The 14,403-nt window shown below is 41.1% G+C and overlaps 4 protein-coding genes across 4 annotated transcripts; 3 read left to right on the forward strand and 1 right to left on the reverse strand.

Moving 5' to 3' along the window:
* The first annotated feature begins 647 nt into the window (after window positions 1-647).
* Window positions 648-2,520, forward strand: LOC141804140 (tripartite motif-containing protein 16-like). The gene has a single exon (XM_074688437.1). It carries the CDS (start codon window positions 663-665, stop codon window positions 2,337-2,339), a length of 1,677 nt encoding a protein of 558 aa, XP_074544538.1. The 5' UTR covers window positions 648-662; the 3' UTR covers window positions 2,340-2,520.
* A 1,215-nt stretch (window positions 2,521-3,735) lies between these two features.
* Window positions 3,736-5,430, forward strand: LOC141804111 (tripartite motif-containing protein 16-like). Its single transcript, XM_074688389.1, has one exon. It carries the CDS (start codon window positions 3,748-3,750, stop codon window positions 5,428-5,430), a length of 1,683 nt encoding a protein of 560 aa, XP_074544490.1. The 5' UTR covers window positions 3,736-3,747.
* A 1,345-nt stretch (window positions 5,431-6,775) lies between these two features.
* On the forward strand, window positions 6,776-8,482 carry LOC141803993 (tripartite motif-containing protein 16-like). Its single transcript, XM_074688168.1, has one exon. The coding sequence runs from the start codon at window positions 6,791-6,793 to the stop codon at window positions 8,480-8,482; it is 1,692 nt and encodes a 563-aa protein (XP_074544269.1). The 5' UTR covers window positions 6,776-6,790.
* A 1,712-nt stretch (window positions 8,483-10,194) lies between these two features.
* Window positions 10,195-13,673, reverse strand: lrrc42 (leucine rich repeat containing 42). Its single transcript, XM_074688167.1, has 7 exons — window positions 12,972-13,673; window positions 12,758-12,889; window positions 11,381-11,502; window positions 11,207-11,292; window positions 11,011-11,124; window positions 10,850-10,934; window positions 10,195-10,529 (listed from the first exon to the last, which is right to left on the reverse strand). Exons 1-7 carry the CDS (start codon window positions 13,361-13,363, stop codon window positions 10,234-10,236), a joined length of 1,227 nt encoding a protein of 408 aa, XP_074544268.1. The 5' UTR covers window positions 13,364-13,673; the 3' UTR covers window positions 10,195-10,233.
* Between the last annotated feature and the right edge of the window lie 730 nt (window positions 13,674-14,403).

The raw sequence follows: 14,403 nt of genomic DNA on the forward strand, positions 1-14,403 counted from the left end.
ATGTAAAGTCAGAGTACATTTTAAAAAATGAATACAAAAAACATAGTAGTACTATCAGTACTATTTAATTCAGTCAACATGTAAACAACATATCTAACAGTACAGACGCCTTATTTTAGTGTATGTCTAGACTTATACAGTATTGTTTCTGATTTTGAAATGTATAGCCTATAATATAATCAACATGTTTCTGTGTAAAAAAAAAAAAATATTGCAACCCTAAGGATTTTGTTTTGGATGCTTGTTCAGTGTTAACTTTATATTTTAAAGTGTCTTCCAAGATGTTTCAAAGTTTGATTATAAGTCTTTTATGAGTTAAGTTTGCTTCTTTTTTAATCCAGAAGAAACTCTCTAAGTAAAAATTTCTTGTAAGAGTGTCCAGTGTGCAACACACAACAAAGCTATCAACAACTAAATAAACATAATTGATAATAAAGCTGATTACTTTCATTTAAAACACGTAAACATAACTTGATCACAATCAAAGAAAATCTGCAGTGTTTATGAATCATTGTTGAGAACCTGTTATTCCAGACTGGGAACAAAACTCGTGGCATCTGGGTGGAACCAGCGTGTGAGACTGGAAGCTCTGCTTAAAACTGTTGATTAAATCAGTGCTTAAATCAGAAGTGAAACTTTGACGGTTGTTACCGAGAGCAGAGATGGCGCAGAAAGAAGTTCAGCTGGACCAAGAAACTTTCTCTTGTTCCATCTGTTTGGATCTACTGAAGAATCCAGTGACTGTTCCTTGTGGACACAGCTACTGCATGAGCTGTATTAAAACCCACTGGGACAAAGAGGATGACAAGAGAGTCTACAGCTGTCCTCAGTGTAGGAAGAGCTTCACACCGAGGCCTGTGCTGGAGAAAAACACCATGTTAGCAGATTTAGTGGAGGAACTGAAGAAGACTGGACTCCAAGCTGCTCCTGCTGATCCCTGCTATGCTGGACCTGAAGATGTGGCCTGTGATTTCTGCACTGGGAGGAAACTGAAAGCCTGTAAGTCCTGTCTGCAGTGTTTGGCTTCTTACTGTGACAAACACCTTCAGCCTCATTATGAAGTCACTTCTTTCAAGAAACACGCGCTGGTGGAGCCGTCCAAGACGCTCCAGGAGAAGGTGTGCTCTCGTCATGATGAGGTGATGAAGATGTTCTGTCGTACTGATCAGCAGTCTATCTGTTATCTCTGCTCTGTGGACCAACACAAAGGCCACGACACAGTCTCAGCTGCAGCAGAAAGGACTGAGAGGCAGAGAGAGCTGGAGGGGAGTCGAGCAAACATCCAGCAGAGAATCCAGGACAGAGAGAAAGATGTGGAGCTGCTTCAACAGGAGCTGGAGGCTATCAATGGCTCTGCTGATAAAGCCGTGGAGCACAGTGAGAAGATGTTCACTGAGCTGATCCGTCTCATGGAGAAAAGACGCTCTGATGTCAAGCAGCAGCTCAGATCCCAGCAGCAAACTGAAGTGAGTGGAGTCAAAGAGCTTCAGGAGAAGCTGGAGCAGGAGATCACTGAGCTGAAGAGGAAAGACGCTGAGCTGCACAAGCTGTCACACACACAGGATCACGTACACTTTCTCCACCACTACCCCTCACTGTCAGCACTCAGTCCATCTACACACTCATCCAGCATCAAGACCCGTCCTCTCACATACTTTGAGGATGTGACCAAAGCTGTGTCACAAGTCAGAGAGAAACTACAGGACGTTCTGACAGAGGGATGGACAAACATCTCACACACACTGACTGAAGTGGACACTTTACTGTCACAGCCAAAACCAGAACCTAAGACCAGAGCTGAGTTCTTAAAGTATTCATGTGACATCACTCTGGATCCCAACACAGCACACACACAGCTGTTATTATCCGAGGGGAACAGAAAAGCAACACAAATGAATCAACCTCAGTCTTATCCTGAACACCCAGACAGATTCACTAAATGTTATCAGGTCCTGAGTAGAGAGAGTCTGACTGGACGTTGTTACTGGGAGGTGGAGCGGAGCGGAGGGAGATTTTCTGTAGCAGTCTCATACAAGAATATCAGCAGAGCAGGGAGCTCATGTGAATGTGGATTTGGAAACAATGACAAATCTTGGGCTTTGTATTGGTACAACAACAGTTTTACCTTTTGGCACAACAATGTCCACACTTCTGTCTCAGGTCCTCGGTCCTCCAGAGTAGGAGTGTACCTGGATCACGGAGCAGGTATTCTGTCCTTCTACAGCGTCTCTGAAACCATGACTCTCCTCCACAGAGTCCAGACCACATTCACTCAGCCCCTACATGCTGGACTCTGGATTGATTATGGATCCTCAGCTGAGTTTGTTAAACTGAAATAGTCTGAAGTGTTTTTAGGGACAGTGGGTTAACTTCTGTGTTTGAATTCTTCAATGTTTGTTTTTGTTCCTGTTTGTTGATTGTTGTCAGCTGTCAATCAAACTCGGTGGGCGGGACTTGGCCATCTTCTGCTTTGTTGTGTAATTGAGTGTGTGAAAGAAACTCTTCTTCATGTGTGTGTTCAGCCATCATCAAATGCTTGAAAATGTCTTTTATCTTAAATTTCCTATGGGCCCTGAATGCAGCATCAGGGTTTCCAGGAAGTGACTCCTGTGAACAAATCAGGAAATCTTTGTGTTTTATATGTAAATCCTCTGATTTCTCACACAGTGTGATCATGTTTCAAATAAAATGCTTCAGATTGTTTCCAGAGTTTGATCTCTAACACTAAACTTTTTTATAGCGTAGATAATTTGGAGTGTGGTTATATGACGTTTCTGTCCACAGAACTTGAAGTAATGATGGAGTGTTGTTTCTCTTTAGCCAAAACATCTGTAATGTCTCAGTTACTGACGTGTTTCATCAAGAGATACTCATGTCTGAACTCCAAACTCTCGGATTTAAAATATTTGAACTCTCTGAGCACAAAGGACATGGTGTTAAATAATAAAGTAGTCACAGAAGGACTTTTTAATAGAGATGTAAAAACATCTGGGACAGTCTCAGTCACACACTTCATCAGTCAGAGCTTAAATCTGAGCATTTATTGTCAACTTCACCAAAATCCTTCAGCTTTCCAGCATCAGTCAGTCCAGCCTCCTGAGATTTCCCCTCTGCTCCTTTCTCCTCTGACCTGACAGCAGGGGGCGACATGTGGCCTGAGTCAAACAGCTTTTTAGCTGCAGGTTAACCTGGGATGAAGTGATAACACAAAGATAAGCTGTTAACACCTTTGAGCAGCTACAAAGACTCATCATTTAACCTGACATCACTTTGATAAAGCAGTGAGAAGGCAGTTCAGAGCTAAAAATGTCTTTCAAGAAGTTTCACAGCTTGATTATAATTCTTTAATGTGTTAAATCTGACTTTTTTTAATCCTGGAGAAACTATTTGAGAGTAAAAATGTCTTGTTGTGTATCCAGGCTGCACCACAATAAACAAAGTTATCATCAACTAGAGAGCAGATACACAAACAAAGTCATAAAGGTGATTATTCAACATTAAAAATATTAACACAAGTTTTAAAACTCAACCACAATCAGAATATCTGCAGTGTTTATGAATCCATGTACTAACTGACTAGAAACATGACTCATGACATTTTTAACTCCTCCTCCTGCTTCCTGTTCCTCCCTAACCTCACATTTCCTCGTCCCCTCCCCTTCAGATACACATGTTGTGGAAATCAGAGCTCGACTCATGATCAGTTCCTAATAAGAGAAACTTTGATGGTCGATACTGAGAGCAGAGATGGCGCAGAAAGAAGTTCATCTGGACCGAGAAACTTTCTCTTGTTCCATCTGTTTGGATCTACTGAAGGATCCTGTGACTGTTCCTTGTGGACACAGCTACTGCATGAGCTGTATTCAAACCCTCTGGGACACAGAGGATGAGAAGAGAGTCTACAGCTGTCCTCAGTGTAGGAAGAGCTTCACACCGAGGCCTGTGCTGGAGAAAAACACCATGTTAGCAGCTTTAGTGGAGGAACTGAAGAAGACTGGACTCCAAGCTGCTCCTGCTGATCCCTGCTATGCTGGACCTGAAGATGTGGCCTGTGATTTCTGCACTGGGAGGAAACTGAAAGCCTGTAAGTCCTGTCTGCAGTGTTTGGCTTCTTACTGTGACAAACACCTTCAGCCTCATTATGAATCCTCAACCTTTAAGAAACACGCGCTGGTGGAGCCGTCCAAGACGCTCCAGGAGAAGGTGTGCTCTCGTCATGATGAGGTGATGAAGATGTTCTGTCGTACTGATCAGCAGTCTATCTGTTATCTCTGCTCTGTGGACCAACACAAAGGCCACGACACAGTCTCAGCTGCAGCAGAAAGGACTGAGAGGCAGAGAGAGCTGGAGGGGAGGCGAGCAAACATCCAGCAGAGAATCCAGGACAGAGAGAAAGATGTGGAGCTGCTTCAACAGGAGCTGGAGGCTATCAATGGCTCTGCTGATAAAGCCGTGGAGCACAGTGAGAAGATGTTCACTGAGCTGATCCATCTCATGGAGAAAAGACGCTCTGATGTGAAGCAGCAGCTCAGATCCCAGCAGCAAACTGAAGTGAGTGGAGTCAAAGAGCTTCAGGAGAAGCTGGAGCAGGAGATCACTGAGCTGAAGAGGAAAGACGCTGAGCTGCACAAGCTGTCACACACACAGGATCACGTACACTTCCTCCACCACTACCCCTCACTGTCAGCACTCAGTCCATCTACACACTCATCCAGCATCAAGACCCGTCCTCTCACATACTTTGAGGATGTGAACAAAGCTGTGTCACAAGTCAGAGAGAAACTACAGGACGTTCTGACAGAGGGATGGACAAACATCTCACACACACTGACTGAAGTGGACGTTTTACTGTCACAACCAAGACCAGAACCAGAACCCAAGACCAGAGCTGAGTTCTTAAAGTATTCATGTGACATCACTCTGGATCCAAACACAGCACACACACTGCTGTTATTATCTGAGGGGAACAGAAAAGCCACACAAATTAATCAACCTCAGTCTTATCCTCATCACCCAGACAGATTCACTGACTGGTGTCAGGTCCTGAGTAGAGAGAGTCTGACTGGACGTTGTTACTGGGAGGTGGAGAAGAGAGGAGACAGAGTTATTATAGCAGTCTCATACAAGAATATCAGTAGAGCAGGGAGTTTGGATGAATGTTTTTTTGGAGCTAATGGCAAATCTTGGGCTTTGATATGTGACAACAACAGTTTTTACTTTATACACAACAATGTCAGCACTCCTGTCTCAGGTCCTCAGTCCTCCAGAGTAGGAGTGTACCTGGATCACAGAGCAGGTATTCTGTCCTTCTACAGCGTCTCTGAAACCATGACTCTCCTCCACAGAGTCCAGACCACGTTCACTCAGCCTCTACATGCTGGACTCTGGATTGGTTATGGAGACTCAGCTGAGTTTGTTAAACTGAAATAGTCTGAAGTGTTTTCAGATCAGTGGGTTAACTTCTGTGTTTGAATTCTTCAACTTTTGTTTTTGTTCCTGTTTGTTGCTGAGAGCTGATTGTTGTCAGCTGTCAATCAAACTCGGTGGGCGGGACTTGGCCATCTTCTGCTTTGTTGTGTAATTGAGTGTGTTAAAGAAACTCTCCTTCATGTGTGTGTTCAGCCATGGTTGCTTTCACTGCTCATATCATCAAATGCTTGAAAATGTCTTGTATCTTAAATTTCCTATGGGCCCTGAATGCAGCATCAGGGTTTCCAGTAAGTGACTCCTGTGAACATATCAGGAAATCTTTGTGTTTCATATGTAAATCCTCTGATTTCTCACACAGTGTGATCATGTTTCAAATAAAATGCTTCAGATTGTTTCCAGAGTTTGATCTCTCTAACACTAAACTTTTTTATAGCGTAGTGTTGTTTCTCTTTACTTAAGCCAAAACATCTGTAATGTCTCAGTTACTGACGTGTTTCATCAACATATACTCGTGTCTGAACTCCAAACTCTCTGATTTAAAATATTTGAACTCTCTGAGCACAAAGGACATGGTGTTAAATAATAAAGTAGTCACAGAAGGACTTTTTGATAGAGATGTAAAAACATCTGGGACAGTCTCAGTCACACACTTCATCAGTCGGAGCTTAAATCTGAGCATTTATTGTCAACTTCACCAAAATCCTTCAGCTTTCCAGCATCAGTCAGTCCAGCCTCCTGAGATTTCCCCTCTGCTCCTTTCTCCTCTGACCTGACAGCAGGGGGCGACATGTGACCTGAGTCAAACAGCTTTTTAGCCGCAGGTAAACCTGGGATGAAGTGATAACACAAAGATAAGCTGTTAACACCTTTGAGCAGCTACAAAGACTCATCATTTAACCTGACATCACTTTGATAAAGCAGTGAGAAGGCAGTTCAGAGCTAAAAATGTCTTTCAAGAAGTTTCACAGCTTGATTATGATTCTTCAACGTGTCAAATCTGACGTTTTTAATCCAGGAGAAACTCTTTGAGAGTAAAAATGTCTTGTTGTGTATCCAGGCTGCACCACAATAAACAAACTTATCATCAACTAGAGAGCAGATACACAAACAAAGTCATAAAGGTGATTATTAAACATTAAAAATATTAACACAAGTTTCTTAACTCGACCACAATCAGAATATCTGCAGTGTTTATGAATGACTCATGACATTTTTAACTCCTCCTCCTGCTTCCTGTTCCTCCCTGACCTCACATTTCCTCGTTCCCTCCCCTTCAGATACACATGTTGTGGAAATCAGAGCTCGACTCATGATCAGTTCCTAATAAGAGAAACTTTGACAGTCGTTACTGAGAGCAGAGATGGCGCAGAGAGAAGTTCAGCTGGACAGAGAAACTTTCTCTTGTTCGATCTGTCTCGATCCACTGAAGGATCCTGTGACTGTTCCCTGTGGACACAGCTACTGCATGAGCTGTATTAAAACCCACTGGGACACAGAGGATGACAAGAGAGTCTACAGCTGTCCTCAGTGTAGGAAGAGCTTCACACCGAGGCCTGTGCTGGAGAAAAACACCATGTTAGCAGCTTTAGTGGAGGAACTGAAGAAGACTGGACTCCAAGCTGCTCCTGCTGATCCCTGCTATGCTGGACCTGAAGATGTGGCCTGTGATTTCTGCACTGGGAGGAAACTGAAAGCCTGTAAGTCCTGTCTGCAGTGTTTGGCTTCTTACTGTGACAAACACCTTCAGCCTCATTATGAAGTCACTTCTTTCAAGAAACACGCGCTGGTGGAGCCGTCCAAGACGCTCCAGGAGAAGGTGTGCTCTCGTCATGATGAGGTGATGAAGATGTTCTGTCGTACTGATCAGCAGTCTATCTGTTATCTCTGCTCTGTGGACCAACACAAAGGCCACGACACAGTCTCAGCTGCAGCAGAAAGGACTGAGAGGCAGAGAGAGCTGGAGGGGAGTCGAGCAAACATCCAGCAGAGAATCCAGGACAGAGAGAAAGATGTGGAGCTGCTTCAACAGGAGCTGGAGGCTATCAATGGCTCTGCTGATAAAGCCGTGGAGCACAGTGAGAAGATGTTCACTGAGCTGATCCGTCTCATGGAGAAAAGACGCTCTGATGTGAAGCAGCAGCTCAGATCCCAGCAGCAAACTGAAGTGAGTGGAGTCAAAGAGCTTCAGGAGAAGCTGGAGCAGGAGATCACTGAGCTGAAGAGGAAAGACGCTGAGCTGCACAAGCTGTCACACACACAGGATCACGTACACTTTCTCCACCACTACCCCTCACTGTCAGCACTCAGTCCATCTACACACTCATCCAGCATCAAGACCCGTCCTCTCACATACTTTGAGGATGTGACCAAAGCTGTGTCACAAGTCAGAGAGAAACTACAGGACGTTCTGACAGAGGGATGGACAAACATCTCACACACACTGACTGAAGTGGACATTTTACTGTCACAACCAGAACCAGAACCAGAACCCAAGACCAGAGCTGAGTTCTTAAAGTATTCATGTGACATCACTCTGGATCCAAACACAGCAAATTCACATCTGTTGTTATCTGAGGGGAACAGAAAAGCAACATTAACAACTGAAGAACAGCCATATCCCAGTCACCTGAAGAGATTCATCCAATGGTGGCAGGTCCTGAGTAGAGAGAGTCTGACTGGACGCTGTTACTGGGAGGTGGAGTGGAGAGGTCCAGGAGTTCGCCTCGCAGTCGCGTACAACAACATCTGCAGGGAGGGGAGTAGGGAGAAGTGTGGTTTTGGACAAAATGACATATCGTGGGCGTTGGATTGTCTCAACAACAGTTTTACCTTTTGGCACAACAATGTCAGCACTCCTGTCTCAGGTCCTCAGTCCTCCAGAGTAGGAGTGTACCTGGATCACGGAGCAGGTATTCTGTCCTTCTACAGCGTCTCTGAAACCATGACTCTCCTCCACAGAGTCCAGACCACGTTCACTCAGCCTCTATATGCTGGACTCTGGCTGCGCTATAGCTCTGCAGGAGTCACTGCGGAGCTCTGCAAACCAAAATAGATGAAGCTGGTTCAAGGAGCGTGGGTTACATTTACCATTTCAATATTTTAATTTGTTTCTTTGTTGTTTTTATCACTTCTCAACAATATTGTGCCGTCCTCTTATTTCTTCTGTAAAAGTTGTTTTTTAATCAGCCGCTCTCCTTACTGCGTCCTTAGAGTCATGGAGGCTTTCACTGCTCATGGGTATTTATGTCCACTCTCCTGGGCTTTGTGAATGCATGAATGAATCAATAAATAAATGAAGAGTGCTTTACACAGTTGCAAAATGACAAGTGTAAAATCAACACTTTCAAATAGACCAAAGTCATACCCAGGAAATCAACACACTTTAAAGGACATTTCAGATTTTTTAAAAAAAGGAAAATGTTTGGATATAAAAATGTTTTAGGAAGTGACTCAAACAAGACCACTGTATCAGCTGACCGCTCCTGAGCCTCAGGGCCTGGACTGAAAACCCTCTTCCCCTTTGTTTTCAGAGGGAAGACCTTTGATTCTGGAGTCACAAGGTCTGGATCGGAGGTTATGGTATTAAACAAATTAGACAAACTAAATAGTTGGAGCATTTAAAAGTTATTACTTTCTGTACGGTCTAGGTCAGGGATCTGTAACCTTTACTTTTAAAGGAGCTATTTTGCCTCAGCTCTGCTGGATTAAAGACATTCAGGAGCCACAAAATCTATTTTGTCTTCACTATAAAGACTATTTAGAGTGTATAAAATTCCATACATAGTAAAATCCAGTGATGAGTTATCCAAAAGGACATTTTTTCAAATGTATTAAAATTTTACATGTAGTGTTTATGTTTCTTATCTTTGATAAATTAAAATGTATAGAGAGAAATTTCACAAATCGCAAAAAGATGTCAAAAAAGTTCTAAATTTTACAAAAATGAAAAAATGAATTTGAATTTTTTTGAAAATTTCAACAAAAAAATGAATAGATGTGTTTTTTAAAAGTAAATTTGCATTTTTTTTCTTTTTTCTTATGTTTTTCTTTTTCTTTCATTAATTTGCTAAAAAATAAAATAAAAATAAAAAATTGCAGAAAGATTTCCAAAGATGTTCCAAAATTTGACAAAAGTAAAAATATGAATGTAAAAAAATTTCAACAAAAAAATGAAATGAAATAAGAATTTCTTAAAAGTAAATTTGCGAAAAAAAAAAAAAAAAAAAACAGAAAGAAGAAAAAAAGAAACTTCCAAAATTGGCAAATTTTTGAAAAAATGAATTAAATCTCAAAATTAGACAATTAAAAAAAAAAATAGAAAAAGAAATTTTCAAAATTTGACAATTTGTTTTAAATAAGAAAAAATGGAAATTTCAAAAGTTTGCAGCTTAAAAAAATGATTTTTCAAAATTAAAAAAAATATTTTTAAATAAAAAGATGAATTTTAAAAAAATACTTGAATTATGTAACATGTACTCATCATTTCGTTTAACATATTGTCTGTTTGCAGATGTCTCGTCTTGCCCCAGATTAAGCATATAAACAAAGCTGACAGATAAATAGATCCATCCACACAGAATTAAAATCTGTATTTTCTCCCAGATTAGTCTTTTTGTAGATTTAGTTATCTTCCCAACGCCTTAGTTTTAGAATCCTTTTAAAATGTCATCTGCATCCCAAAGCACAGAGCTGAAAAATAAAAGAGAAAAACTGCAAAAAATCAGAATTCAACACTTTATTTATAAAACTATATGAACAATAAAACCCGATTCCAGGATAAAGTCTTCACAGAGCCGGTTTGTTTCAGTAGCTGTTCAGCAAGTCCATGTCCTCTGCAGTGAGAGCTGATGACGACAGACGTTTAGTCGAAGGGCTCTCAGGTGAAAGGTCACATCTTTCTAACTGACGCTGCCTTTTCTTCATACTGTCACCGTGTTGCTTTGCTTGACGGTACGTTGCAGATGGATTCAGTTTCTCTGGTGTGTGATTGTTTGAAGCAGGTCGGTAGAAATGCAGAGTCTCACTCTTGGCATCTTCTGTGCTCTGATGTACCAAGGGGGCTGCGTTCAGAACGTCCCTGACGAACTTCTGCCTGCCAACTGGAGAAGAGAGAAATTCAGATTCAGATTCAGACAACTCTATTAATCACACATGGGGCAATTCGTGTGGAGCAGCTCGTACAAAACAGAAACGAAGATGAGTTGATCAAATTCGAGTTAGTCGTCCAAGTAAGTATCCAGGTATTTGTCAGACCTTACAATCAGTGTATGATGCACTGCATTGCTGCAAAAAATCAAAGACAAGCTCCTTGGTTTTTGAGACATTTAGCTCCAATAAATTATCACACCAAGAAATAAAAACTTGTAACATATGCAGGATAAGTGATGATGTCGAGGGAGGCTTTTTAAAATAAACTTACAAAAGCGAAGTGCTGAAGATCTGGATTCCTCAATTTTCTTCTGTTTTGGCGTGTGTGAATTATTCGTTTCCCACTGATGTACCACCTGGAAGAGAAAATGCATTAAATGCATGAGCTTTATGCCATCACAGAAGTTTACTTTAATCAGTGACAACATTCACCTGCTCTGCCCAGCCTTCTGTTTTGCAGCTCACGTGGTCGAAAGTGTCCAGTGGTTCCTCAGAGTAACTGAGCCCCAGCAGGCTCCATATGGTTGTCTTTATTCTTGGTCCAAGCTGGAAGTATAAATCACACAGAGATGAGTTAGAATCACAGTACAAGTAAACCCAAGTGTCTAAAACACTATGACTCATGCACCTTAAAACTTGTCCCTGATAAATCCAGTTTTTCAAGTTTGTGGAGGCATGTGAGGAATCTGAAAGCTCTCTCTGAGATGGGATTGTCTGCAGAACACACAAAACAAGTGATGCATATCCCATGATGGAGGATTTTAATGATAAATTTAAAGCACATATAAGTTAGGTTACTGACAGGAAAGATCAAGAACCTGGAGGCAGTCCAGTCCCTTTCTCAACATCCGGACTGGAGCAGTCAATTTCTGCAAACCAGCATCTGACAGGTTGTTACCACCGATGAAAAGCTGAATCAGACTGCTGAAAAAGAGACAAAGGTGATATTAACACCAAGGCCTGTCACGATAATCAATAAATCAATTAACCGAACGATAAATAAAAACGTCCTCGGTAAGTTTTCCAGCCTCGATAAACTGACATGTGCATGTTTGTTTTCCTCCTCTCTTTCGACCAAAGAGGCTGAATGAGAAGATGGCTCACTACGTCTATCTTTCCCAACATCGGGTGCATAGGTTCTATAGCGGATTTAGCGGATTTCTAGCGGAGTGAGCATCTGTCAAAAATGCGATCTTTGGGGTGAAGACGGGGCTGTTTGCGCGTACACACGGAGAGAGCTGAAGCGAGCGTCCTGAGGGGTAAGGAGGAAACACACGCTAATATGAGTGATGGCACGAAAGATATGGTTCTTAAGCCGCCTGCCACAGTCCCAGTGTGGGAATATTTTGGTTTTTATCAGAATGAACAAAGTGTGAGCTCATGAACACCAACGAGCTGATATGTCACATTTGTTTGAAAATAGTGGCGACGAAGAAGAAGAAGGGGAGGTGCAGCGGAGCCTTGTTCTTTGACAATCCGCTCTTACTGAGGCTTTTGGTCGGCAAAGTAAATAGAAATAAAAGCACCAAATGGTGGGCGCTCAAAGACAGCTACATTGCCAAAGAAATGCAGCCCTTCAATACGGTTGAAAGCCAGAAATGTTAAAAATGTTTGACAGACAGTACGGATTGACTGGGAAAAGTACATGTTACAAACAATTCAGGAACTGTATAAACTCCCTTTTATTTAGGCTGTAGTTTTTATAGTTTTTTTTGTTTGTTTGTTTTTGGAGTTTCGTTTTTTCTTTAGAGACAGGGTCTATGTTTTATTGTTTTTGATTAGTATTAATTATTTTCATTGACATGTATTTTTTTCTAAAAGAGAGTCCATTTCATTTTCATTGTATTTTTTTTCTCTTTCTTGTTTGTTAAATTTGTTGTATTTTTTGTTTAATTTATTTCATTTAAAAGATCCTGACCTTTTAATTACAGTTAAATACTCTTAAGAAATTAAAGTTTCTTGCTTTTGATATGGTGTACTCACTTTATTATCCCATTTATCATGATTACATCAATGAAAAAATGGAAAAAAATTAAAAAATAATATTGACAATAATATCGTTTATCTGCAATAATATTTTGGAAAATTGTCGTCTAGCAAAATTTGTTATTGTGACAGGCCTATTAACACCCATTAAAGTGCCAAAGCATGACTTTGGGGTGCAGAAATGAGGAATTACCTTGCCAGGGAGCTGGATGTTAGATGTAGGAAGATCTCATGATTATCACCCAGCCTGCAGCCAAACAAATCCAGAGACTTCAAACTGTGAAAAGCTCTTATTTCATTCATCCTCTCATGCAGCAGTGGGAATCTGCAGGAATAAGAAAGGCAACTGATGTTGGTGTCTCCTGCAGAAAACACTCAAATGATGCTGTGTTTACACTTTCACCAACCTGTTCCTCAGGCAGAGGGATCTGAGCACCATCTCTTTATATGCATCACTGAACAGCTGTAAAGCTTTAGCAGAGACGTCTCCGTTTGAGAAAACATGATTCTCCTCTGCTGCTGCGAAGAGTCTGTCTCCTATCTGCTCAGGGAAACCCACCAGAGAGTCCACATGGTGGATGTTGTCAGCCACGAACAGCAGTGTGATGTCGAAGAGAGACTTTGTTGTGTATCTCAGACTTCCCTCTGCGTTGTAGGTGAATATGAAGTGCTCCTTTTTCAGGACAAATGGATTCGTCCTTCTGCAGGATGATGATACAGGCTTTGGCTGTGCCAGGACTATGTCACTGACACGGCGGAGGTTGCCTCTTTCTCGGACATAAACGGTACCGCTGTCCATAATAAGGACAGTTTTTCAGCTGCTGAGACAAAACTCTCCAATCTTAAACGTTAAGAGTTAGCCGACCGGCTAAACACCTGATGCATTGTAAGCACTCACGATAGCTAGCCTGATAGCTACACTGCTATCAACAACTGGGCTAAACATGAGCCTAATGTGACCCATACATCTTTCAGTCACTTATCTTGTACGTTTCTCGTTGTATTCCGTAAGTTTTAGACGAGTTTTTTGAAACATCACCGTCTAAATTCAGGCGACATAAGTTCCAAACTTGCTAGCAGTGCTAGCTATCACAGTTGTGTTTCTAAACTTGTCACCTTCAAAATAAAAGTCTGTGTAATGTTGAAGGTTGTGTCAAAATACACCCAAAAAAAAAAGAAAAAGAAAAAAAAAGAAAAGAAAAGAAAGAATAAAAGAAAATTTGCACAACTACCCTTAAGATATAAGATGTATATTTTTAAATTACTGTGAAATGCTCACAATGGGACATACATGGATAAAACCAAAATTTGAAAATAGACAAAAAAGTAAAACAAAAATGAAAATTGTATTGATAAGACAATAAAAAAAGATAATAATTTACCTAAAATCAGAATCCGAATCACCTTTATTCGCCAAGTATTTTCAAGAATACAAGGAACTTGAGTCCGGTTCAAACTGCACTCTATCAGTACAAATGCTGTGAATAGATTTACAAAAGTAGAAAAAATAGAGCTTAAGTAGTAGAGAAAAATAATAATAATTACAATATTAAATAAAGAACTTTGCACAGAGTAGAATGCAAAATATATACACAATTTAAGTTAAGAAATAGTGCACTGAATAAATGTCATAAAAATGTGCAGTTTGCAACATAGAATGGAAGATGAATGTGCAATAGAAACAGAGCCAGAGGCCGGTCAGAGGGGAGCAGATTAAACAGTTTGTGTCCGGGGTGTGAAGGGTCTGCAGAGATGTTACCAGCCCGCTTCCTGGTCCTGGACCGGTATAAGGCCTGGATGGAGGGCAGGCTGGCTCCGATGATTTTTTCTGCAGCCCTA

The sequence above is a fragment of the Halichoeres trimaculatus genome, unplaced genomic scaffold, assembly GCF_033239565.1.
Source record: "Halichoeres trimaculatus isolate MK-OKI-2021-1 unplaced genomic scaffold, fHalTri1.1 fHalTri1_scaffold_15, whole genome shotgun sequence".
Taxonomy (NCBI): Eukaryota; Metazoa; Chordata; class Actinopteri; order Labriformes; family Labridae; genus Halichoeres; species Halichoeres trimaculatus.